Below are 27,804 nucleotides of genomic sequence, written 5' to 3' on the forward strand. Positions count from 1 at the left end.
AATTATTAAACTAACTTGCCAACTTTTAGTAGAGAGCTTTACAGCTTTGCATAAAAACATAGTCACTGGCCTCTAGGAACATACAGTTTAGTTATATATTAAATATATAACTACGGAGAACTATACTGTGGCACTGGGTGTGTTTGATATCATAAATCTGATTAAAAAGGTTTTTGTGGGTTGAATTGAACTAAATTGAACTAAATTATTAAAGAGTTCAGAGGAAAAGACAACCACTTGTGACCATGGTGATTTAGAAAAACTTAAAAAATACTAGTCAACCCGAAACCAGTTTGGCTCAGTGGATAGAGTGTCGGCCTGCAGACTGAAAGGTCACAGGTTAGATTCTGGTCAAGGGCATGTACCTTGGTTGTGGGCACATCCCCAGTAGGGGGTGTGCAAGAGGCAGCTGATCAATGTTTCTCTCTCATCAATGTTTCTAACTCTCTATTCCTTTCTCTTCCTCTCTGTAAAAAAAAAAAAAATCAACAAAACATATTTTTTTTGAAAAATCCTAGTCATTTTTTTATTTTTTCCACATTATCATCTTCAGGATTATAATTAGCATTAAATTTTTTTCTAGTTTGTGGGGAGTAATTTATAATCAATGTTTTATATAAGGTAATTTAAAGGAACTGTTATATATCATCCTAGGTTCTTTTATCAGCAACAGTAAGTACACATAAAGTGGTAGAACATAGTTTCTTTTGTAAAATATTCACTGTCTGCATGTTTTTATTTTTAAGGGGCTTGCTTTTTTTATTCTCTTTTCCCAGTTAAATCAGTTTATGTATTTAAAATCCCAATAATTTTTTTCTGGCTTGATTTTCAGATTGAACTCATTTGCCAGCAAAATAATATAATAGTATTGGAAGATACAATAAAAAGACTTAGAAATGTAAGTACATTTTTCTTAAATATATATTCAGGAATAATTTTTATTCTGTTAGCATAATAAAACTACAAAAAATTGTATGTATGTTCCGACTCTCATGATTTTGTGAACAATCCTAATTAATAAAGAGGTATCTCACACCCTCACAAAATGGCTACCTACGACCAGTTTGGGGAGGTTGCAGTTAGGGGTGATCAGGCTGGCACGCAGAGACAGTGAGGAGCAATCAGGCCAGCAGGGGGACTGTTAGGGACAACCAGGGAGGCAGGCAGGTGAATGATTAGGAGCCTGCAGTCCAGGATTATGAGAGGAATGTCCAATTGCCAGTTTAGGCCCTATTCCAGGCAGTTGGACATCCCCTGAGGGGTCCCGGATTGGAGAGGGCTGCAGGCTGAACTAAGGGGATCCTCCATTCCCCACAAACCCCAGCCTCCCCATGCATGAATTTTGTGCACTAAGCCTCTAGCAAAATATTTGTGTCTACAGTCAGCCCTCTGCTTCATGCACAGGGTACTCCCATGTGTAAGAGCAATGCTGTTCTTGCTCCATTTCATTATTACTCCTTGCTCTCCTAGAGAACTTTTGGTTAGTTTTACTAATGCCCTTTGCTGTTAATTGATTTAAAATGGTAACTGTGAGTAATTTAATTCTCAACATGTAAGATGCATTTGTCTACACATTTACTTTTCTTTTTCCTAGTAAGAAATATCTATTATGTCAAATTTTGTTGTTTAATTCCAAGTAATATGTCTTTTAATTTAACAATATGAAATGAAAACTTCAGTTTAGGCATTTTAATGTAACTATTTAAAATAATTTGGAAGAACTTATCTGTAAGTATATTTGTCATTTTCTCCCAATACAGCTTTGATAAAATAAATGTTATAAAGGAAATGTTTCTAAATACACTAAACTGAATGGGAATGCATTTGAAAGTTCTTATAAGTATAGAAATCCAGCCGGGACCGGTTTGGCTCAATGGATAGAGCGTCGGCTTGGGGACTGAAGGGTCCCGGGTTCGATTCCGGTCAAGGGCATGTACCTTGGTTGCGGGCACATCCCCAGTAGGGGGTGTGCAAGAGGCAGCTGATCGATGACTCTCTCTCATCGATGTTTCTAACTCTCTATCTCTCTCCCTTCCTCTCTGTACAAAATCAATAAAATATATTTAAAAAAAAAAAAAAAAAAAAAAGTATAGAAATCCAGCATTCCTTTAATTTATTAATTCCTTGGACATTTATTGAAAAAAATTAAACAAGTTTTTGTAAGAAATTTTATTTTTAGGATTTATAACTACATCTTCGGACATTTCTGGCCTCTGAAATTTCTTTACCTTATTTCTTTCAAAATTATTGGGTAAATATATGAATACTTGTAGTTAAATAAAAATGTAGAACATTCAGAAATACTGGAAAGGAATGATATCTAACTGCTTTTTTTAAGTATAATTTTTAAAAGTTATTTTTAAAATACCACATTAATTATTTTTAAGGATTCATGTAGAAAATGTTGCTGTAGTTTAGCTTGAAATAATGGCTTAATTTTTTTTTTCTCCTTGGCAAGTTAATTTTAGAGACTGAAAAAGCACAAAATAAATCTCCTTCCAGACTTGATTCTTTTATCAAGACCTTAGAAGCAGACAAAGATTACTACAAGAGTGAAGCTCAAAACTTGAGAAAGATGATTAGAAATAGATCTAAAAGTCCAAGACGCATGTCACCATCTTCCCGGGTAAGTTTTGGAAAGTTATAAATATTTTGGAGTTTGTTGCTCCAACACTAACTTTTATTCTTTGATTTACCTAATCTGGGAACAGTTCAGGTTGATTGGTCTGTCAAAGAGGTTGCGGGACAAATGTCTCTTTGATGGACAGTGGATCTTTCAATTTGGTTCTTTAGCCTTAGCACTAATCCTGGTTGGGAGGTAATCAGATAAATATGGAACAATTTTGGAAGAAGCTGTTTAAAAGTGAGATGATTTTTAAACTTTTTTTTTCATTATTTCCTTTCATTATATTGTCATGGTTGCTTAAGTAGAGACTATGAATGGCTATCATGCAAAGAAGAGCTTCACATTTCTTATCTAATAACTATAGGCTACACACTGTGATGCAGAGCTTTTGAAGACCACGCGAGACCGTGAAGAACTTAAGTGCATGCTGGAAAAATATGAACGTCATTTGGCAGAAATTCAGGGTAATGTCAAGGTTCTTACATCTGAGAGAGACAAGACCTTTCTTCTTTATGAACAGGTAAACTTGCTTATAAGGAAACAAAATATGTAAGTAATAACAGTTAACTCTAGAGATATGTAATTCTTTAGGTATGCTTAAGTCTGTTAATCAAATTAATTTAACTATCAGTTCAGAAATGCCTTCGCTCTTAAGATATTTTTAATGAAATATATCTCCCATACAGTATATGTGTACACACACATGTATGTTATCCCCATACCTGTAAAAGGTCATATAGTCTGTTTTGTTTTGGGAAATAGTCTGTTTTGTTTTGTTTTTTAATAAGAAATGAGGAAAATGTTCAATGAAAGGATTGAGTTTAAGGAAAAATATTTGAGTTTGGAGATTAAAAAATAGTGACATATCATTTTGATTTATTATCAGTCACTTTAGAAACTGCCATAGAATTTGTTTAATTTCAGAGAGTAAAATCAGTTTATAGTTTATCTCTATTTTTTGCTTAAAATTAATAGTTTTATTAACCAAAAAGTTTCTCTATTCCACAAATATTAAACCCCATATATTGCCAACATAATTTATTTTAAACATATTCAATTTAATTAAGAATTACATCAACTTTATGCATGGTGATGGGCTTGCTACTCTTAAGAGAAAAAAAAATGATAAAGATGGAGACACTGTTAGTTTGGTCTTTTTTAAGTTTTAAAGTTCAACTTAGTGGGTTTTATTATAGTTTGAAGTGAAACTTAATCACCTTTTATAAAATAACTACAGTAGCTTTGAATACCACGATTATATAGCCTGTTTCTTTCATTTTATGTATGGCAAGGCAGGGCTAATACAGTTAACTGCTTTGTCCAAGAATAGCAGGAATCAGTCCAGATTTTCTGACTCCTGTATGGGTCTGCTCTATTCCATTTAATTTAGATTGTTATAGATGAATTGGCAGACGGGGAAATGGATGTATCTGGGCATATATGTTAATATCCTATATAATAAAGAGGTAATATGCAAATGGTTGTTACACTGTGAGGTGTAATGACCAGCAGCAGGAGGGCGGAGAGCTACAGGAGGGCAGGGCAGCCAGCTATGAGCAGCAGAGAGGTACAGGAGGGCAGGGCAGTGGGCAGAGTGCTACAGGAGGGCTGGGCAGCGAGTTACATGCTGCAGTGAGCAACTAACGGAGGTGAGCCAGCTGAGGCAAGTCGAAGTGAGCTACCCATGCACAGATTCGTGTGCATGGGCTACTAGTATAAAATAAATGCCCAGAACATGTAGTACACTATAGAATCCTTTTGGTTAAATCACAATACTCTTTTCTTTCACTCTAATCTCAATCTTGTTTATTTCTTCTCAGTAGTATCTTAAGATTTTACTATACTTAAAATGTAAAACATTCTATTAACTACTGGATGCTACCTGATATTTTCTCCCATAATTAGCTTTCTTATTTTTACTTTGAGCAGTTTATTAGTAAATAGCAGCTACCACTTCTAAATGTGTGGCATGACTACTGGGCTTTGATTAGAATTCCCTGGTGTCTGAAGTGTGTGTGGGGGTGATTACTGAGCTTTGATCAGAATTCCCTGGTGTCTGTGTCTGTAGCATGAAACCTGAGTCAGTGTACGTATACTTGATTATAGGGCCAGGACTGCTAAGGGGCTGGAAAATCCTTAAATGAGGCGCCTGTGTTCTTGTGTGTAAAATGTGAGATTATTTTACTGAAGTCTCTGCCTTGAAAATCCTACAATTGCTTGCATATATTGTAAGTCAGTGATTTTCAAAATTTTGCCTATTCCTTTTCTTCAGACAGTTTTATGTTGAGATTTGAAGTGTAAAATGGTTAATGAGAAGCTGCTGTGATCCACTCAATTGCCTCATTAAACCATGGAATCCCATGGAACACAGCTTAAAAACATTCACAGATACTATTTTCTATGTTTACAATCTTGTTGGGAGATAAGGTATATTGTGTGTATTTGGTGGCTATTTTTTGTTAGTTTAGCATAAATAGTCTAAAGATATTGAAAAATTAAATGAGTGTGTATTTTCTTTATGGTGATCAGGAAATATTTACTAAGCTATATAGAGTTTGAGTCCTGAGGAATGTATAAATGGGGTTTCTATTATTTTGAAAGGGATAAGAAGGAACATTTAGATTAAAGAAATTATGTGGGGCACATGATAAGGTAGGAAAATCGCAGGTAAGTGATTCAGTCAAACACTAGTATCAAAAGTGTATGACAGTGAGGAAGGGGGAGCTGACACTTGAGAGGTAGATTGAACTAGAGCAGCAGTCTGCAGACCATTCTGTGAAGGCCAAGGTAATAAATATCTTGGGCCACGCAGGCCATGAACTCAGTTAGAGCTATTCAGCACTATTTTGTTTTGCAAAAGCATCCATAAATGATATATCAATACAAAGGAATACTTTCACTGTTTTATAACAACTTTATTTATGAACACTGAAATTTGAATTTCATATTATTTTATCTCTTATGGTATATTTTTCTTCTTTTGATTTCCTTAAGCCATTTAAAAATGTAAAAACATTATCAGCTTATATAGATCTACAAAAAACAGGAGGCTCACTGAATTGGATCTATGAGCCAGTGTAGTTAACCTGTTTCTGGACTGTATGGTAGAGCCTGTATACTGGGCATTACAAGGGGTTTATACTTTGCTTTATAATCAATGGGCAGTTTTGTTTTGTTTTTAAGCAGAAGAAATATGACAAGTGCTGGTGAGGATGCAGAAAAAAGGAACCCTCGTGCTCTGCTGGTAGAAATGTAGACTGATGCAGCCACTGAGGAAAATGATGCAGTATGGAGTTTCCTCAAAAATACTAAAAATGGAACTTCCCTTTTGACCCAGTGATCCCACTCCTAGGAATATATCCCAAGAAACTAGAAACACCAGTCAGAAAGAATGTATGCAACCCTATGTTCATAGCAACATAATTTACCATAGATAAGATTTGGAAATAGCCTAAGTGCTCATCAGCAGATGAGGGGATTAAAAACCTGTGGTACATCTATACAATGGAATACTATGCAACAGCATGGATGGACCTGGAGAGTATTATGCTAAGTGAAGTAAGTCAGTCAGAGAAAGATAAATATCACGTGATCTCACTTATTTGTGGAATATAATGAACAACATAAACTGACAAACAAAAACAGATCCAGAGCCACCGGACAGCTGTGAACCCAAGAACACCAATTGGCACAAGCATGTGGAGTCAGAGGAGCTCTACACTCCCTCACAGAAATGTCAGATTTCACTTGGGAGAAGGAGAGAACTGCATAACCAGATACCTGGAGAAGAGAGATCATGGGGAAACAAAGAAACAGTCCACATATGAAAGAAAAGCAGGCATCACCAGAAAAGGAAGTAAACAAAACGGAGGCAAGCAACCTGTCAGAGAAAGAATTCAGAGAAATGGTCATAAGGTGGATGAAAATAATGGAAGACAAATTCAACAATATGTGTAAGAACTAAGAGGAATTGAAGAACCAAGAAGAAATTAAAAATTACATCACTGCTGTAAAGAATTCAATAGAAAGCATCAAGAGTAGACTAGAAGAAACAGAGGACTGCATTAGTGAGCTAGAAGACAAGGTAGGAAAAAATACCCAAGTAGAGCAGCTTCTAGAAAAAAATAAAATAAAAAGCAGGAGGAGAGCCTAAGGGAACTTTGGGACAACATGAAACAAAATGACATCCGTATAATAGGAATTCCAGAGGAGAGGAAAATGAGCAAGGAATAGAAAAGCTGTTTGAAGAAATAATAACAGAAAATTTTCCTGATATAGGGAAGAAAAAACCAACACAAATCTAAGAAGCTCACAGAATCCCAAGCAAAATGAACTCCAAAAGTCTGACGCCAAGTCATATTATAATTAAATTGGCAAAGTAGGAGACTTTAAGGACAAAGTAAAGATCTTAAAAGCAGTCAGAGAGAGAGAGAAAGTTACCTATAAAGGATCCCCATCAGACTAATGACTAATTTATCACCATAAATACATCAGGCCAGAAGGGAATGGAATGAAATATACAAAGTCATGCAAAGGAAGGGTCTGAATCCAAGAATACTGTGCCCAGCAAGGCTGTCAATCAAAATTAAAGGTGAAATCAGGAGCTTCACAAACAAAAAAGGACTAAAGGAGTTTATTACCACCAAACCAGCAATGTGAGAATTGTTAAAGGGTCTTCTGTAAAAAAAAAAAAAAAAAAGAAAAGGAAAAAGAAATAGGAAGCAAAGAAGGAACATAGGGGTAAAGAATAAAAATGGCGACAAACAAGTTCCTATTAATAATAACTTTAAATGTAAATGGATTAAATGCCCCAATCAAAAAATATAGGGTAACGGATTGAATAAGAAAGCATGACCCATATATCTGCTGTCTACAGTGGTGCCTCGCATAAAGAACGCCTCACACAGCGAACGCTGCACACAACGAACTTCATTTCATGATTCATACAACGAACTTCGTTTCACACAACGAAGTCGCCCGAGCTTCCACGACCGCTTTGCCCGAGCTTCCACGACTGCTTCGCCCGAGCTTCCAGGATCGCTGCCGATGTATTGCATCCTTCCGCGCAGGCACTGCAGGCAGTCGTTAGTCACTGCACTTAACTTAAGCACGTATCGCGGCAATCGTTCTTCATTACGAATTAAATCACACATTTTAAAAAAAAATGTGTTTTTTTTTTTTAAATTATGTTTTTAGATGTATCTAAATAAAAATAATAACAAAAAATTTATCTTTTTTTATGTCATCTTAGCATATTTTATGCTACAGAACGAATTATTTTTTTTAACATGTATTGTTATGGGAAAACACGTTTCACATAACGAACTTTTCGCATAACAAACTTGCTCCTGGAACGAATTAAGTTCGTTGTGTGAGGCACCACTGTATAAGAAACCCACCTGAGATAAAAAGGCACACACAAACTGAGGGTGAAGGGATGGAAAAAGGTTTTTTAGGCGAATGGAAATTAAAAAAACAAACAAAAAACTGGACTGGGGTAGCAATAGTTATATTTGAAAACTTAGATCTCAAAGTGAAGGACATAACAAGAAATAAGGAAGGCTACTTCAAAATACTAAAGGGAGTAATACAAGAAGAAATAACTCTGGTAAACATATATGCACCCAATACAGGAGCACCAAAATACATTTTTTAAAAACCTCCTGCAGGATATGAAGGGAGAGATTAACAGTAATACAATCATAGTAGGAGACTTTAATACCCCACTAGCACCATTGGACAAATCCTCTATATAAAAAATCAGCAAAGAAACATCAATCCTAAATGACTCACTAAACCAGATGGAATTAATTGACATCTTCAAAACATTTCACCCCCAAATCCACAGAATATACATTCTTCTCAAGTGCACATGGGTCATCTTCAGACGAGATCGGGCGCGTTCAGGGTGGTATGGCCATAGACCACATGGGTCATTTTCAAAGATAGACCATATATTGGGTAACAGGCAGTCTCTTCAAAGTCAAGAAGATAGAAATCATATCAAGCATCTCAGATCACAGTGGCATAAAACTGGAAAACAATAAAACTACAATAAAAATCCAAAAAAATCAAACACATGGAGACTAAATAGCATACTATTAAACATTGACTGGGTTACCAGAGAGATCAAAGAAGAAATAATAAAAAAAAAACAAAACATCATGGCAACAAATGACAATGAAAACACAACAATCCAAAATCTATGGGACACAGCAAAAGCAGTCTTGAGAGGGAAGTTCATCGCTCTACAAGCCTACTGTAAAAAAACAAGAAACAATGGTAATAAATCACCCAATCCTTAAACTCAAAGAGTTAGAAAGAGAGCAAGAGAAGCCCAGTGTAAGTAGAAGGAAGGGAATGATAAAGATCATAGCGGAGATAAATGACATAGAGATCAAAGAAACAATACAAAAGATCAACAAAACCAAGAGCTGGTTCTTTGAAAAGATAAACAAGAGTGATGGACCTCTAGCCAGGCTCACCAGAAGCAAAGAGAGAAGACCCAAATAAACAAAATCAGAAATTAAAGAGGAGAAATAATAACAGACCCCACAAAAATACAAAGGATGTTAAAAAATACCATGAACAATTCTATTCCAACAAACTGGACAACTTGGAGGAAATGAACATATTCCTAGAAAAATATAACCTTCCAAAACTCAATCAGGAAGAATATAAACATCCCAATAGGCCAATGACTATGGAAGAAATTGAAGCAGTCATCAAAAAGCTTCCATCAAACAAAAGCCCGGGGCCAGACAGCTTCACAGGGGACTTTTACCAAACATTCAAGGAAGAACTAAAACCTATCCTTCTCAGAATATTCCAAAAATTCAAGAGGAAGGAACACTTCCAAGCTCTTTCTATGAAGCCAGCATAACCCTAATACCAAAACCAGATAAAGACAATACAATGAAAGAGAATTGCAGGCCAATATCCCTCATGAACATAAGGCCAAAATCCTCAACAAAATTCTAGCAAATAGGCTCCAGCAGTACATCAGAAAGATCATACACCATGACCAATTAGGATTTAATCTCAGGAATGCAAGGATGGTACAATGTCTGCATATTACTAAACGTGAAACATCACATAAACAAATTGAGAGATAAAAATCACATAGTCATATCAATTGATGCAGAAAAAGCATTTAACAAAATTCAACACCAATTTTTGATAAAAACTCTCAGCAAGGTGGGAATAGAAGGATCATATCTCAACATAATAAAAACCATATATGACACACTCACAGCCAACATCCTACTCAACGGGCAAAAACTAAAATCATTTCCCCTAAGAACAGGAACAAAATAGGGATGCCCATTCTCACCACTCCTGTTCGACATAGTACTAGAAGTATTAACCATTGTGATTAGACATGAAGAAGAAATAAAAGGCATCCAAATTTGAAAAGAAGTAAAACTGTCCCTATTGACAGATGACATGATATTGTACATAAAAAGCCCTAAAAACTCCATAAAAAAAATACTAATAGACCTAATAAATTCTGCAATGTAGTAGGATACAAAATTAATGCCAAGAAATCTATGGCATTTCTATAAACCAATAGTGTACTTACAGAAAGAGAGACTAAAAAATCAATTCCTTTTACTATTGCACCAAAAAAATTGAGATACCTAGGAACAAACTTAGCTAAGGAGGTAAAAGACCTATATGCAGAAAACTACAGGACACTGAAAAAAAGAGATAAAGACATAAATATTATAGATGGAAGAACATACCATGTTCATAGATTGATAGAATCAACATAATTAAAATGTCCCTACTACCCAAAGCAATCTATAGATTCAATGCACTCCCCATTAAAATACTAATGTCATATTTCACACACCTAGAAAGAACTCTCCAAAAATTCATCTGGTATAAAAAAAAGATCCTGAATAGCCTCAGCAATCCTGAGAAAGAACAACAACATAGGTGGGATCTTAATACCAGATTTCAAGCTGTATTACAAAGCCACTGTTCTCAAAATAGCCTGGTATTGGCACAAGAACATACATATAGACCAATGGAATAGAATAGACCAGTGGTTGGCAAACTGAAGCTTGGGAGCCCCATGCGGCCCTTTGGCCCCTTAAGTTTTTAGTAAAGGCCAGCTTAGGCATTTCCTAATCCTATCTAATAAAAGGGTAATATGCAAAATGACCATCACTCTAAGACACAAGGTGGCCGCTACCATGTGCTCAAAGATGGCTTCCCCCATGTAGACACAAGATGGCTGCCACAAGATGGCCTGGAGGGAGTGGCAGTTGTGGGCAGTTAGGAGTGACAAGACCAGCAGAGAACAGCAGTTGGAGGTGTCCAGGCTGGCAGAGGAAGGCAGTTGAGGGAGATCAGGCCAACAAGGGAGAGCAGTTAGGGGACCAGGCCTCCAGTGGAGGACAGTTGGGGGGACCCAGGCCTACAGGGGAGGCAGTTGGAGGGAACCAGGCTTGCAGGGGAGGGCAGTTGGTGGGGACCAGGTCTGCAGGGGAGGGCAGTTGGAGGGAACCAGGCCTGCACGGAAGGGCAGTTGGGGGGGATCAGGCCAGCAGGGAGGGCAGTTAGGGGTGACTGGGCCAGCAGAGGAGGGCAGTTGAGAGTGAACAGGCCAGCAGGGGAGGACAGTTAGGGGCAATTGGGCCGGCCATGGAGCAGTTAGGCATTGATCAGGCTGGAAGGAGAGTGGTTAGGGGGTTATCAGGCTAGCAGGCAGAAGCCATTAGGGGCAATCAGGCAGAGGCAGGCGAGTAGTTGGGAGCCAGCGGTCTTGGATTGTGAAAGGGATATCTGACAGCCCGTTTAGGCTTGATTCCAGGGGTCCCACAAGGGGTCCCAGATTGAAGAGGGTGCAGGCTGGGCTGAGGAATACCCCCCATGCATGAATTTCATGCACAGGGCCTCTAGTTAAGTTAATAACAATGTACCTATCTATGTAGTTTAAGTTTAAAAAATTGGGCTCTCAAAAGATATTTCAATCATTGTACTGTTGATATTTGGCTCTATTGACTAATGAGTTTGTTGACCACTGGAATAGAGAACCCAGATATCGACCCAAACCACTATGCTCAATTTAATATTTGACAAAGGAGGGAGAAACCAAGATAGCGGCATAAAGTAAATGCCTAAATGCAGCCTACCACAACAATTTTAAAATTACAACTGCAAAACAGAGCCAACATCGCTCTAAACCACCAGAAGGCTGGCTGAGTGGAAGTTCTACTATCTAGGAAGGGAAGAGAAAGGACACTGAGCCTCGGGAGCTGTGGAGGTGTGGAGATCTCTGCGTGTGGAAAGGGAGGCTACTGAATACGCTGCTGGCTTACTCACGGCACACACAGAGAGGGTGGGCAGCTAATGCGCAGCTAGCTTTCTTGTTTGGGAGGAAAACAAAACCTCCCTATTGCACTGACAGCCAGCTCCAGTCAGAAAGAAATTGGACTGTCAGGCAGTCCAAATTGGGCAAAACTTTCTCAGAGGTGTGCGTGGTCAGCAGCCATTACTGCGGGACTCAGGAACAGGTCCCTCTTAGGGCGGGTTGATGGGAAACCAAAGCTTGTCTGCGCCACCCGGAGAATCCACCCCATCCAAGTGGAACACAGAAGCCCTCCCAGTGGCTAGCTTTCTTGTTCTGGAGAAAAACAAAACCTCCCAACTGCACTGATAGCTCTGGTCTGGGAAGAAACTGAAGGTCAGAGAGCAGGCAAAACTCGAGAACAGCCTTCCCCCAAGTGGTGCACACTCCAGCAGCCAGTGTTGCGGGACTCGGCGAATAGGACCCTCTTAAGGCGGGGCTGATGGGAAATCAAATTTGTCTGTGCCACTCTGAGACTCCGTCCCATCCAAGCTGAGCACAGAAGCCCTCCTATATGAGACACTACTGATCCTCATAGCCAATTGGCATGGAGATCAACTCTCCCCAGTGATACCAACAACACGCAAGGCTTAACAAGACTGCACACACAGCCCACAAAGGGCTGCATCAAGACTGTCCACCTCAGGTAACTGGGAAGGCTGAGCTACTGGGCCCTGCTAGGACACCTAGCACACAAAGCTACTCCATCAACTCAGGGAAACAGTTAAAATGCAGAAAAGAGGCAGGCCACAAAGGAAGGAAATGGAGGAAAGCAAAAGAATGGACATAGAGTTCAAAACCACAGTTATAGGTTTTTCAAGAATTTCCTAGAAAAGGCCGATAAAATAAATGATACCTTTGAGGATATGAAAAGGGACCAACTAGAAATAAAGCATACACTGACTGAAATAAAAAATATTATACAGAGTCCTAAAAAGAGACTGTGAGATCACAAGATTCAAGTCAAAGATTTGGAACACAAATAGCCAGAGGATACTCCTCCACAGAAGCAAGAAGTGAATCCAGAAAGTTGAAGATAGTGTAAGAAGCCTCTGGGACAACTTCAAGCAAACCAACATCAGAATTACAGGGGTCCCAGAAGAAGAGAGAGAACAAGATACTGAAAACCTATTGGAAGAAATAGTGATAGAAAACTTACCCTACTTGGTGAAAGAAATAGACTTACAAGTACAGGAAGCACACAGAACCCCAAACAAAAGGGATCCAAAGAGGACCACACCAAGACACATCATAATTAAGGCTTTGCACTCTGCTGTCCCCTCTCAGGGGACATCGGAATTCTAGCATATCACTCAGATGTCCCCTCTCAGGGGACATTGCAGTTTATTAGTGATTACGGGGAATTGAGTTATTTTAACGCACGTTTCCGCCGCAAAGTAGCATCGAGTAGCTGGTAGCCAATGTCCAGAATGGTTCGGAGTGCAAAGGGTTAAAATGCAAAGGGCAAAAGACAAAGAGAGAATCTTGAAAGCAGCAAGAAAAAAGCAGTTAGTTACTTAAAAAGAGTACCCATATGACTGTCAGCTGATTTCTCAACAGAAACTATGCAGGCCAGACAGGAATGGCAAGAAATATTCAAAGTGATGAACAGCAAGAACTTACAACCAAGATTACTCTACCCAGCAAAGCTATCACTCAGAATTGAAGGCCAGATAAAGAGCTTCACAAATAAAAAAAAAAAACCTAAAGTAGTTCATCACTGCCAAACCAGAATTATATGAAATGCTGAAAAATATTCTTCAAGAAGAGGAAGAAGATAAAGATAAAAATTATGAACAACAAATATGTAACTATCAACAGTGAATATAAAAACCAAGGGAATTAAAAAATCTGATGAACAATATTAACTGGTGAATATAATAGAATCAGAGGTGTAGAAAGGGAGTGGACTGACGATTCTCAGGGAAAAGGGGAGGGAGGGTGCGGGAAGAGACTGAACAAAAATTGTACACCTATGGATGTGGACAGTGGGAGGTGGGGAAAGGGCAGAGGGTGGGGTAGGAACTTGGTAGAGGGGAGCAATGGAGGGGGAAAAGAGGAACAATTATAATAATCTGAACAATAAAGATTTATTTTTAAAATATATATTTGGCAAAAGAGGCATGAACATGGAATCAGGACAGTCTTTTCAATAAATGGTATTGGGAAAATTGGACAAATACATGCAAAAAAATAAAATTAGACCACCAATTGGCACCATACACAAAAATAAGCTAAAAATAGATAAAAGACTTAAACATAAGACAGGAAAGCATAAAAATACTAGAGGCATCCACATGCAGAGAAATCTCAGATGTATGTGGAAGCAATTTCTTCACCGATACTGCTCCTAGGGCAATGGAAACTAAAGAGAAAATAAACAAATGGGACAACATTAAAATAAAATCTTCTGTACAGCAAAAGAAACCATCAACAAAGCAACAAGCAACAAGAAAGCCCACTGTATGGAAGCACATATTTGCAAATGTTATCACTGATATAGGTTTAATCTACAGGCAACTTATACAACTTAATAAAAGGAAGATAAAGGATCCAATAAAAAAATGGACATTGGACCTAAATAGAATCTTTTCAAAGGAATGCCAAGAGACATATGAAAACATGCTCAAAGTCACTAATTATCTGAGAGATGAAAATCAAAACGACACACACTTGTCAGAATGGCAATCATCAACAAATCAACAATGCGGAGATGATGCAGAGAAAAAGGAACCCTCGTGCACTGCTGGTGGGAATGCAGACTGGTGCAGCCAATGTAGAGAACAGTATGGGGTTTCCTTAAAAAACTAAAAATGGAACTCTCATTTGACCCAATGATCCCATTTCTAGGAATATATCCCAAGAAACTAGAAAAACCAATTAGAAAAAACAATATATGCACCCCTATGTTTATAGCAGCACAAATTACCATAGCTAAGATTTGGAAACAGCCCAAATGCCCATCAGCAGATGAGTGGACTAGAAAATTATGATACATCTACACAATGGAATACTACCCTGCTATAAAAAAAGAAGGAATTCTTACCATTTGTAGCAGCATGGATGGACCTGCAGAGCATTATGTTAAGTGAAATAAGCCAGGCAATGAAAGAAAAATACCACATGATCTCACTCATTTATGGAAAATAAAGAACTTTATAACCTGATGAACACAAAGATAGATACAAAGGCAGTAAAGCACCAAACAGACTGCCAAATTGCAGTGGGAAGACAGGGGAGTGTTGGGGAGGGGGGAAAGAGATCAACTGAAGGACATGTATGCATGCATATAAGCACAACAAATGGACACAAGACACTGTGGGGGGGGGCGCAGTTGAGGGCATGTGACAAGGGGTAGGAGAGGCTGAGGGAAGGTCAATGGGGAAAAAAAGATATATGTACTACTACATGTAATAATTTAAACAATAAAAAAATAAAAAAGATTAAAAAAAAATAAAAAGATCCAGACAGAGAAGTATCTATCAGACAGTAAACCCTCAGAGGGAAGGTAGGAGAGAGTGGAGTTCAGAGGGAGAGATCAGCCTAAGGACTTGTATGCATGCATATAAGTATAACCAATGGACACAGACACCAGGGGGGTGAGGGCATGAGCAGGGGAAGGGGGGTAATGGGGAGATAAGACACGTATATAATACCTTAATAAAGAAAATTTTAAAAAAGATATATGACTCAAGCCACATTTTTACAATTTTAACCTGCTAAGAATTTTATATTGTCTCATTTATCTCATGTACAATCTTTATATATTATTTTTTTAAATGATCTTTATTTTTGAAAGTATTACATATGTCCCCTTTTTCCCCCATTGACCTCTTCCACCCTCTCTCCCAGCCTCTCTCCCACCCATCTACCCCCATTCTCCCTCAGGCCTTCACCACCCTATTGCCTCTGTCTATGGTTATGCATATACCCATTTGGCATATGAGTTCATTGGTTGATCTCTTCCGTCCCATCCCTTCCTCCCTTGCTTTCCCCCTGAGGTTTGACAGTCTGTTCAAAGTTTCTACATCTCTGTGTCTATTTAAGTTCATCAGTTTTTGTTGTTCATTAGATTCCATATATAAGTGAGATCATGTGATATTCGTCTTTCTCTGACTGGCATATTTTACTTTTCCTAATGCTCTCATGGTCCATCCATGCTGTTGCAAATGGTAAGAGTTCTTTTTTTTCCTCCTTTTTATAGCTCCATAGTATTCTATTGAATAGATGTACCACCGTTTTTTAATCCAATCATCTGCTGATGGGAACTTGTGCTATTTTCAAATCTTAGGTATTGTAAATTGTGCTGTTATAAATATAGGGTGCATATATTCTTTTTGATGAGTTTCTAAAATCTTGGGATATATTCCTAGGAGTGGAATGACGGAGTCAAATGGGAGTTCCATTTTTAACTTTTGAGGAAACTTGAAACTGTTTTCCTAAGAGACTGAACTAGTTTGCATTCCTACCAACAGTGCACAAGGATTCCCTTTTCTCCACATCCTTGCCAACACTTGTTTGTTGATTTATTGACGATAGGCATTCTAACAGGTGAGAGGTGGTACCTTATTGTCGTTTCAATTTGGATGTCTCGGATGATTAGTGACCTCAAGCATTTTTTCATATGCCTTTTGGCCTTAGGTATGTCTACTTTGAAGAAGTGTTTATTTAGTTCCTTTGCCCATTTTTTATTGGATTGTTTGTTAAGTTGTATTATTTCTCTATAAATTTTGGAATTTAACCCCTTATCAGATGTCTCATTGGCAAATATGTTCTCCCATGAAGTGGGCTCTCTTTGTTATTTTGTTGATGGTTTATTTTGCTCTGCAGAAGCTTTCTATTTTGATGTAGTCCCATTTGTTTATTTTTTCCTTAGTTTCCTTTGTCTTAGGAGATGTATTCATATACATATTGCTATGAAATGTCTGATTTTTCTTCCCATTGTTTCTTCTAGGATTTTTATGGTTTCATGTCTTAAAATTCATTTTTAGTTTATTTCTGTGTATGGTGTAAATTGGTGGTCTAATTTAATTTTTTTTGCATTACAGGTATATATTATCTTTTTATATAACAACTAGAGAGCTGGTGCAAAAATTCATGCATGGGTAGGTTCCCTCGGCAATCAGGGCCAATTGGGGCCTTCTGGCTGCTGGCTAGGACTTTTCTTCCAGCTGCTGGCTGCTGGCCAGGACCAGCTTCATTCCATGCTGCCCCTGGTGTTCAGTGCACGTCATAGCAAGTGATCAAACTTGGTCTCCCAGTCAAATTCCCGAGGGGACACTTTGCCTATTAGCCATATATACATTCTCTTTCAAAAAAACTGGAGAGAGGAAATTCATGGACTCTTTGGAAGAACGTTGTAGTAGTCCACGCATGAGGCATTAAGGGACTAAGCTGGGATGCTGTCAAGGAAGACTTGACCAGATTTTATTAGAGCCAAAAGGAAAGATGACTGAAGGAATGTGGTAATAGAAAAAGAAATAGGGAAGTCATTGGTGATTGATGGAAAAGATGTGGTTGGTTCAGACAGATGGAGTGTATTAGGTAGGAATCGCCATCAGGCAGTAAGAAATGTGGGATGGGAAAGGGGAGAAAAGCAAGACCTGAGTATTTTGATTTAGAAGTCATCTGCTTAGAGGTGATTTTGGGGGCTTCAGAGTGAGTGAGGTCTCTGAATGAGAAAGCTATATATAGGACCAGGAAAGAGAGAAATATCAAGGAGAGTGTTCAAAACAATGTCAAATGTTGCCTTTATATCAAAAACAAGAACCAAGAAAAGGCCATTAGATTTGGCAAAGTCAGTAGTTGAAATTCTGCAAATAAGTGGGTGTGGGAGCCAGGTTACAGTGGGGTGAGAAAGTGGGTAGAAAGGAACAGGCCATGGTACAGATACTGAAAACAAAGGAGAGTCATGGTTGGTAAATGGGCACAACAGGATTAAGTGACAGGTTTTCAAGATATGGGAGCCCTGTGCATGGTTGAAGGCAGGGGAGAAAGAGCCAGTGCAGAGAGTGCTATTCAGAGTGAGAGGAAATTATTGGTTGGGTCAGGGATATCTTAGAAGACACTTCAGGAGAGGAGGTCCAGGATTCTGGTGAAGGCTTAGCTATGGAAATTGGGAAGTAACAGAGACTTGGAGACTAGCTGAATAGGTAGTGATTATAATCTAGAGGAAGGGAGATACATGCTAAAACTCCAAAATAGGATATGAAATCATGTGAAGATGTAGAATAGTTTTAGAACTGCGGATTGTTGAACAGTATTTACAAAGTATGATGGGTTGTCATTAAGGATTAGTGGGCCTTTCTGACAAGGTAAAGAGTTGTCAATTCTTTATTGTTTATTACTTTCTAAACATGAGAGTGTAATCTTTTCTATGTTGTAAAGTGACTATCTGTTCATGACTATGGCATATACATTTATATAGAAAAAGACTAGAACACTATTATATTTATTCTACTGAATTGTGCTGAATTCATGTTTATATCACAAGATGGAGTATATTATATATATATACATATATATGTATGTATGTATTTGTAAATAATTTTCTCTTGTATTGACTGCCCCCAAATTAATTTTTAAGTTTTTTTGGCAAAAATATTATATATCAAATGTCTATTTGTATACACCATTCTTAATTGTGGGCATCATTTGCATTTCTTTGGGTAAAGTTCAAAGTTATACCAGTATTCTGCTCCATAGCTATTGATAATAGGTTTGAATTATAACTGGCTGGATATAAATAGCTATTTTATATCTGTTCTAAAGCTTGTTAAACAGGAGTCTGTCTATGTATTTAAATAATAGGCGAAGGAAGAAATTGCCCGGCTTCGCCGAGAAATGATGAAAAGCTGTAAGTCTCCTAAATCAACAACTGCACATGCCATCCTCCGGCGGGTGGAGACTGAAAGAGATGTAGCCTTCACTGACTTACGAAGAATGACCACAGAACGAGACAGTCTGCGGGAAAGGCTAAAGGTTTGAGAGAATTTTATCTATGTGAACATTTGTGAAACCTGACACAGTGACATTGAAAGCGCTTTGTTTTGTTTTTGTTTTTTTAACCAGATTGCTCAAGAGACAGCGTTTAATGAGAAAGCTCACTTGGAACAAAGGATAGAGGAGCTGGAGTGTACAGTTCATAATGTAAAGTCATTTTTGCACTTTTGGCTATAAACTGTCAGAGCTTACCCTTTTCCTTTTTTACTGTGTTCAGAGAAGTTCTTTTATTTTTCTATGATAGGGTTTCTAATCCTAAAATACTGAAGGTGGTGTATATAGTGTAAATTGTCGATTCTTTATTGTTTATTACCTTCTGAACATGGGAGTGTAATATTTTCTATGTTGTAAAGTGGGCTATTTTCAAAAAACCATTAGGGATGCATTCTCAGGGATTTTAGCACAATTTTCATCTCCGTATTTTATTAAATAGAACATATCCAGATACAGGGAAACTGGATTATTCTACTTAAAGAGTAGCTAGGATAGAGAAAATTATGGTGAAATGAAAAATAGTGAGAAAATATATATGTAAACTGAATTTAAATGTGAGGCAATACCTTTTTTTACTAATGAAAGATTTAAGATGCTGTATTTGAGATATTATGACCATATAAACAGAATTAATGGAATTTGACTTTCTGTTACCAAATTTAATTGTGGGCATTTATAAATTCATCTGTACTATTTTTTCATAATGAATAAAAAATGCAGTAGATAGGGGAGCAGTAATCTTGTCATTCCACTTGTATAGCTTGATGATGAACGTATGGAGCAAATGTCAAATATGACTTTGATGAAGGAGACCATAACCACTGTGGAGAAAGAAATGAAATCACTAGCAAGAAAGGCAATGGACACTGAAAGTGAACTTGGCAGGCAAAAAGCAGAGAATAATTCTTTGAGGTAAACTAAACTGCCTTTGAACAACAAATAGTTTATTATTAATGACTCTGCTTTTTGTAGTTTATTTTATAATGGTAATTAAGTTATTTGTTGACTTTAATTTTGGGCAGGATTATTACAAAACAGTTGTAGAAGCTTCGGCACACATTAATTATTTCCCGAAGATCAATCACTGATTGGTAATGCCGCATCTAACCAGGACTCATACTGAGTAATCTCAGTCTTACATATGGAGAAAGCCTGAATGTTTAACTAAAATAGCTTTTACAAAGCCATTCTGGGCACACTGCATGTTTGACTTTAGCATTTGATTATTAATTTAGCTTTATAACTTAAATTATGTTCTGGAACACACAAGGCACAGGTTTTAGAGTAGCTTAGAACAGAGGTGGTTTAGAATATAATAAAAAGTAATAGAGAAATTGGAACATGTAATGGAACTTAATAGCTGAATGTCAACTACTATGCTTAGCCCATCCTACATACAGGTGCAGTGGCAGAAGACATTGCACTAAAGCAGCCTACAGGCAATAAGTATAAGGGAATCAGTTTTTGAGGACCTCCATGCTAGTAGGTGTTTTGTTTGTTTTTGTTTTTTTACTTTTGATACCTTATGGGATATATATGATTTTATGCATCTGTTCATGTGCTTATGGGATATATATATGATGTGAAAAATAGTGATTGTACAGATTCAGTAAGGTTGAATTTCAGTGGATCTATTTGAAAAAATAATAGTTCATGTGAGTGTGAAACAAGTTACTAAGTTAAAGATAATACTTGGTTCTCATATGAACTCCCAGAGTCTTCTCTTTGATCTTTTAAGGGTCTGTGGGGTGTACATTGGAATCAGTTGTCAGGATAGATAATCACTCAAATTCTTCCCTTCATCTGTATTTTAATTTCCTGTTTAAAAAGACATTGCAATCTCAGGTAAAATAAAAATAATAATGATGCCAGGCTGGTGTGCTTGAGTGTCAACCCAAGAACCAAGATGTTCCAGGTTTAATTCCCAATGAATATACATGCCCAAGTTACGGAATAGATCCACAGTAGAGGGCTTGAAGGAGGCAGCCAATCGATGATGTACCCCTCTCATCGATGTTGCTATTCCTCTCTCTTTCTCTCCCTCAAAAAAATCAATAAAAACGTATTTTTAAAAATGATAAATAAAACAGCATCAACAAAGAAAGCCTTGGGAAATAGAGAAAAGTGTAAAGAAAATTTAAATCACCCTTAATTCTATAACCCAGGGAAGACTTTTAGTAATGTACATATGTTTTTAACCAGAAATACTTTTATCTGTGTACATAAACTTTCAATATAATTGACATCATCATATATTGTTTTATATTTAAGCAGTGTCACTTAATTGTAAACCATAAGCATTTCCCCAGGTCATTAGAGGTTCTTTGAAAGCATTTTAGTAGATTATTAAAATACTAAGAGGCCGGGTGAGTGGGGTCCCTTGGTATGGCCTGCGGGGATTGGGCTTGGACAGGTGGCGGGAGAGGAGCCGATCCCAGGCTGGGCGCCACGCTGCTCCCATTCATCCCGTCCCGCTGTGCCTGTTGCTGGCTAGTGCCTAGTGAGTCCTGATCAGGAGAGGCTCCTGAGCCTAGGCATCTGGCGTAGGTCAGCTGAGCTGAGCGATGGGAAGCTTCTTCTGTGGAAGCATTGACCACCAGAGGGCAGCTCTTGAATTCAGCGTCTGCCCTCTGGTGGTCAGTGCGCATCATAGCTTACATAGATAGAGATTAGATGATATATAGATATAGATGTAGATAGATATAGATATAAATATAGGTATAGGTATAGGTATAGGTATAGGTATAGGTATAGGTATAGGTATAGGTATAGGTATAGATATATTCTAACTGATAGATGCATAATTGGAGATTTTTATTTTGTGTGTGTACATTTGTTTTACTGATAGTAAAATTTCATCAGTTTTTACATCTTTATATATCTGTAAAATGATCCCCACAATCAGGATAGTAGCCCTAGCCAGCGCTTCCAAAAGTTTCCTCATACCCTTCTATAACCTCACCCTACCTTGTTAATTCCTAGGCTACCACTGATTTGCTGTCTGTCGTAGGAAATTGTTTGTATTTTTCAAAATGTTATATAAATGAAATCACAGAGTATATATTCTTTTGTCAGTGTACTTTACACACAATAACTCATCTGAGATTTATCCATGTCATCTCATAAAATAAAGAGTTTATTTCTGTTTGTCACAGAGTAGTATTCCATTGTATGGATATACCACATAGACATTTTGATTGTTTGCTATTTGGGGCTAAACAAATAAAAGTGAATGTTCTGTGAGTCTAACTTTGGAACAAACTGTAAACTGTTTTCCAAAGTGCTTGCACTATTTTATTTTACATTGGAGCCATCAGTGTATCAGTATTCCAGTTGTTTCATATCCTCACCAACCCTTGATGTGCGGAATCTAATGTTAGCTATTCTAATAGGTATATATTGTGGTTAATTTGCTTTCCTAATGACTAATGATTTCATGCATCTGTTCATGTGCTTATGGGATATATATATATTTTTTTCCTTTCCTTAGTGCATGTCTAAATCTTTTGCATGCTTTTATTGAGTTATTTATATCATTAGTAAGTCATGAAAGGATTTTTTTGTATTTTAGTTATAAGTCCTTTGTCAGGTATGTGTTTTGCAAATATTTTTTCCCAGTCTCTGACTTGTCTTTTTATTTTCTTAACAGTGTCTTTTAAGGAATATATGTTCTTGATTTTGGTTAAATAAAATTTGTTGATTTTCAGAAATTCATATCTAGCTTTCTGTGTTCTTTTAAATAAATCATTAAGCCTCAGGTAACAGATTTTCTCTCATGTTTTCTTCTAGCAGTTTTGTAGTTTTAGTTCTTACATTTAGATCTGTAATTCATTTCAAGTTACTTTTTGTGTATAGTACTAGATATAGGTCAAAGTTTTCTTTTTCCATGTGGATATTTAATTTTATGGAATAAAAGTTGAAATTTTATTCCATAAAATTGTAGAACGGATAGTTGCTACAAGTTTGTAGCAAGTCAGTTGTCCATATATGTGAAGGTTTGTTTCTTGATTGCCTATTTTGTTTGATGAACATATTCATATATCTTGATGCCAAATACGGTACAACATTCCTGATTACTCTGTTTTAAGTCTTCAAATTAGGTAGTGCTAGTTCTCCAACTTTGTTCTTTCTCAAAGTGTTTTTTGGCTATTGTAGTTTCTTTGCATTTTAATTTTAGAATTAGCTTCATATATATATAGAATTTAATTGAAATTGGGGACATGACATCTAAAGAATATCAAGTGTTTCTATTCATGAACACAGCATGTCTTTTCTTTCCTTAGATCTTTAATTTACCATAGGTTATCTTATTTTTAGTGTACAACTCATACTTTTTTGAGTCAGATTTTTCCCTAAGTATTTCCTATTTTTTGATGCTGTTGTAAATGGAATTTAAAGTACCACTTTCTGATTGTCTGTTGCTTGAATATGAAAATACAATTGTTTTTAAAATAAACTTTGTATTTTAGAACACTTCTAGATTTACAAAACTTTGTGAGGATACTACAGAGTTACTACATTCCTCATACCTGCAGCTCTTTCTGCTGTAATTCACTGTGATTATCCTGGACTCCTGGTAGTGTGCTGGTTAGGAGAAGGGTAGGGAACATGTTTCATAGTCATATACTTAAATCTCAGTCTTTCAGTGTATCTGTATTTCTGGGCCTGATATTACTTGTGTTTCCCAATGGTATAACTGATAATTTTTTAATCAACTTATGTGAAACTGGAAGGCTAAAGGTGGTAAAGTAGGAGGAATGCCCTTCCCCAGCTGGGATGAGCTCTGGTATAGTCTTTTCACTTGTAGAGTAAGCCTTATTGTGGGAATGCTCTGGGCATATTTTATACTAATTCCTCTTTTCCTGTCAGAGGCACTAGGGATCCTTTTTCAGATCTTCACTGTGAGAACCAATGGGTTCCTGGATGTAAACCCCCTGAAGTATGTGGCCCCTAGGACATTCTCACCCCCCGTGTTAATAACACACACTCAGCTTCCAGCAATGCATGAACATTATCATTTAAATTTTTTAATCATTTACAGTTTAAGAAGCTCTGTTCTCAGTGAGCATACCTTAGTTGTGACTCTCTGGTTTTTCCTTTCTTCTCATATTTTAGGGGGCCAACACACTCGCTATCTTGATGTTTTCAAAAAAAGTCATTGATTTTCAGTTCAGTCATCTTTTTCTTCTTGTAACAAAGGGAATGATGTCTTCTAAGCTCTTTATATGTCAGGGCCAAAACCAGAAGGTTTACAACTTCTTTTTATATTAGAGGCATGGTGCATGAAATTGGTGCATTCAGGGGGGTCCCTCAGACTGGCCTGTGCCCTCCCCCAGTCCGGGAGCCCTCGGGGGATGTCCAACCCTGTGGGAGTGCACTGAACACCAGGGGGCAGCTCCTGGGTTGAGTGTCTTCCCCCTGGAGGTCAGTTCATATCATAGCAATAGGTCATTCTGCCGTCCAGTTGATTTGCATATTACCCTTTTATTATATAGGATCTTTACCTGGTATTCTATACCCTTGCTAAATTTACATGTTAGTTCTAGTGGCCTTTTTGTAGATTCTGTTTAATTTTCTACATAATCAATTGGGTCATCTACAAATAAAGACAGTTTTACTTGTTCAATCAGCATGTTTTTTGTTGTTTTTCTTCCCAATTTCATTGTCTTGAAAATCATGTACATTGTTGAATAGAAATGAAGTGGACTTTCTGAGTCTTTTCACATCTAAGGGGGAAGCATTAGTTAGTGTGGTATTATCTGTACATATTTCATAGATGACTTCTATCAGGTTGAAGAAGTTTCATTCTATTCCTAAAAGAGAGGTTTTTTGTTTATTTGGTGTGTGTGTGTATGTGTGTGTGTGTGTGTGTGTGTGTGTGTGTGTGTTTTCAGGAAAGGATGTCCTTTGTCAAATCAGTTAGGGTATGTTATAATTTTTATAGATTTCTGGGCTCAATTAACTAATATTTTGTTTGAGATGTTTATATCTATTTTTATAATTGAAATAGGCCAACAATTTACCTTATTGGGTTTTTTAAAAATTAGAATTTGGTATCAAATAATGTAAAACTTATGATAATCTTTCCAATTCATTTTGTTTTCTTTCAATATCTGGAACATTCTATATAATATTTGAGTTTAGTACTTAGCAGTGAAGCCATTTGATTCTGAACTTTCTCTTTGAGGAAGATTTTACTTATTTAATGGATAAAGGAACAATTAGACATTTCTTTTTATGCCATTCACTATATATTTTTTCATGTATGTGTCCATTTTCTCAAACTTAGAAAACATCCTATATAATAAAGAGGTAATATGCAAATTGACCGTCACTCCAACATGCAAGATGGCCACCCCAATGTGGAAACAAGATGGCCACCACCAGATGGCCAGCAGGAGAGAGCAGTTGTGGGCGATCAGGCCTGTAGGGGAAGACAGTTAGGGGCAACCAGGCTGGCAGGGGAGGGCAGTTAGAGGCAATTGGGCAGCAGGGGAGCACTTAGGCATAGATCAGGCTGGCAAGAGAGTGGTTAGGGGGTGATAAGGCCAGCAGGCAGAAATGCTTAGGGGCAATCAGGCAGGCAGGCAGGCAAGCAGTTGGGAGCCAGGAGTCCCGGATTGTGAGAGGGATGTCCCAGATTGGAGAGGGTGCAGGCTGTGCTGAGGGACACACCCCTCCCTGCACAAATTTCATGCACTGGGTTTCTAGTCTTTAATAATAAAAGTGTACTATGCTAAGTAGACCTGATAAAGCCAATGTGGCCAGAGGCAGAGGCAGCAAAGGTCTCTGGCCACCACAGTGAGTGGGGACTGAGGCAGAGGTAGCTGCCACAGCTTTGGGGGCCAAAGCCTTTGCACAAATTTTATGCATCAGGCCTCTAGTTTTTAGAATAATGTTGTTTACCTTTTCCTTTCAACATTTCAGTATCACAGAATCTGTAGTGATTTCCTCTTTTTCCTGTCTGTTTTTAAAAAATATTTATTTTATTGATTTTTTTAGAGAGGAAGAGAGAGGGACAGAGTCAAAAACATCGATGAGAGAGACATCGATCAGCTGCCTCCTGCACACCCCCACTGGGGATGTGCCCACAACCAAGGTACATGCCCTTGACCGGAATCGAACGTGGGACCCTTGAATCCATAGCCCGATGTGAAACTGGTTAGGGCTCCAGTCTGGTGTTTTGTGTGTTTTTTTAGATTTGTAGAAATGATTATTTTTTCCTTTTTTTATTTTTATTGATTAAGGTATTGAACATGTGTCTCTATCCCCTTATTACTCCCCCACATCCCCACTCATGCCCTCACCCCCCCCCCCCCATGTCTGTGTCCATTGGTTAAGCTTATATGCATTCATATAAGTCCTTTGGTTGACCTCTCCTCCTTACCTCCACCCTCCCCTACCTTCCTTCTGAGGTTTGACGGTCTGATCGATGCTTCTCTGTCTCTAGATCTGTTTTTGTTAGTCAGTTTATGTTTTTCATTCTATTCCATAAAGGAGTGACATCATATAATATTTATCTTTCTCTGACTGGCTTATTTCACTTAGCATAATGCTTTCCAGTTCCATCCATGCTGTTGCAAATGGTAAGAATTCCTTCTTTTTTACTTCAGCATAGTATTCCATTGTATAGATGTACCACAATTTTTTAATCCACTCATCTGCTGATTGGAATTTAGGCTGTTTCCAAATCTATGGTAAGTTGTGTTGCTATGAACATAGGGGTGCATATATCCTTTCTGATTGCTGTTTCTGATATATTGAGATATATTACTAGAAGTGGGATCACTGGGTCAATTGGGACTTCCATCTTTAGTTTTTTGAGGAAACTCCATGCTGTTCTCCACAGTGGCTGCACCTCCAGTCTGTTATTTTAAATAGGCTTTAGCTTTGGATCTCCCTATTGTTTGTTTTATTATTTCATTAACTTTTTGTTTTTTATTCCTTCCTTCTATTTTCATTATATCTGTTTCCTTTTTTTCCTAATTTCTTAAGATAAATGCATACATTATTACTTTTTGGGCTTTCTTTTTTCTCATATACATATTTAAGGCCCTCAAATTCTTTCAAAATGCTTCTTTGAATGTATTCTACATATTTTATATACTTCTTGCTTTATAAAATATTTTCTAATTTCCATTATGACTTTTTATTTGGTTCATTGATTATTTATATGTGTAATTTTAAATATTAAAAAAGTAACAAATTTTTATCTTTTGTGATTTCTTGCTTAATTACATTGTTTTTCAGAACACATTGCTAGATTTCAGATTTCTGTAATTTATTGTCCTCTTCTTTTATGGTCAGTGTTTTGGTATTGATCTGTATATACTTCAGAAATTATAAATTAGGAAATAGTTGGCATGATGTTTTATATTTATCCCTTAGTTCAGATTTTTAATCATATCCTTTAAATATCCTATATTTATACTAAACTAGAGGGCCTGCCCACAAAATTCATGCGCGGGCCTGTGATCAGGACCATCTTCCCCAACTGTCCACAGCTAGCCCGCCCCTGCCATGGGTCGCCTCTGTGTGTGGGGTGACAAGCGGGGTGGGAGCCTCTGCCAGGTGCTGCCTGCATCCCCCGTCTCCCCCTGACTCCCCCTTCGCCATCAGGCCATCGGAGCCTGCCGACCAGGGAATGGGACCCAGAGGTGGTCAGGGTGCCTCATAGTGACTACCAGCAGTCGTTCTGGCCATTCTGCCTTTAGGGTCAATTTGCATATTACCCTTTAATAGTTTAGAATTTTGTGGCTCATTTATAGGAATTTCATGAAGAGTTGTCTAAACTTTTGGCTCCAATGTCTTACTTTTTGTTTGC

General features: G+C 37.5%; 1 protein-coding gene across 1 annotated transcript in view; it reads left to right on the plus strand.

The window, feature by feature from the left end:
- LOC311630856 (testis-specific gene 10 protein-like) overlaps positions 1-27,804 on the plus strand; it is a 220,543-nt gene that overhangs the window by 136,822 nt on the left and 55,917 nt on the right. The window contains exons 4-9 of the mRNA XM_084900345.1: positions 833-898; positions 2,459-2,626; positions 2,991-3,146; positions 18,795-18,965; positions 19,056-19,133; positions 19,741-19,892. Coding sequence (XP_084756471.1) covers positions 833-898; positions 2,459-2,626; positions 2,991-3,146; positions 18,795-18,965; positions 19,056-19,133; positions 19,741-19,892 — 791 coding nt within the window. The remainder of the gene's footprint in view (positions 1-832; positions 899-2,458; positions 2,627-2,990; positions 3,147-18,794; positions 18,966-19,055; positions 19,134-19,740; positions 19,893-27,804) is intronic.

The sequence above is a fragment of the Pipistrellus hanaki genome (genome assembly GCF_964339955.1).
Source record: "Pipistrellus hanaki genome assembly, chromosome: 12".
NCBI classification, from domain to species: Eukaryota; Metazoa; Chordata; class Mammalia; order Chiroptera; family Vespertilionidae; genus Pipistrellus; species Pipistrellus hanaki.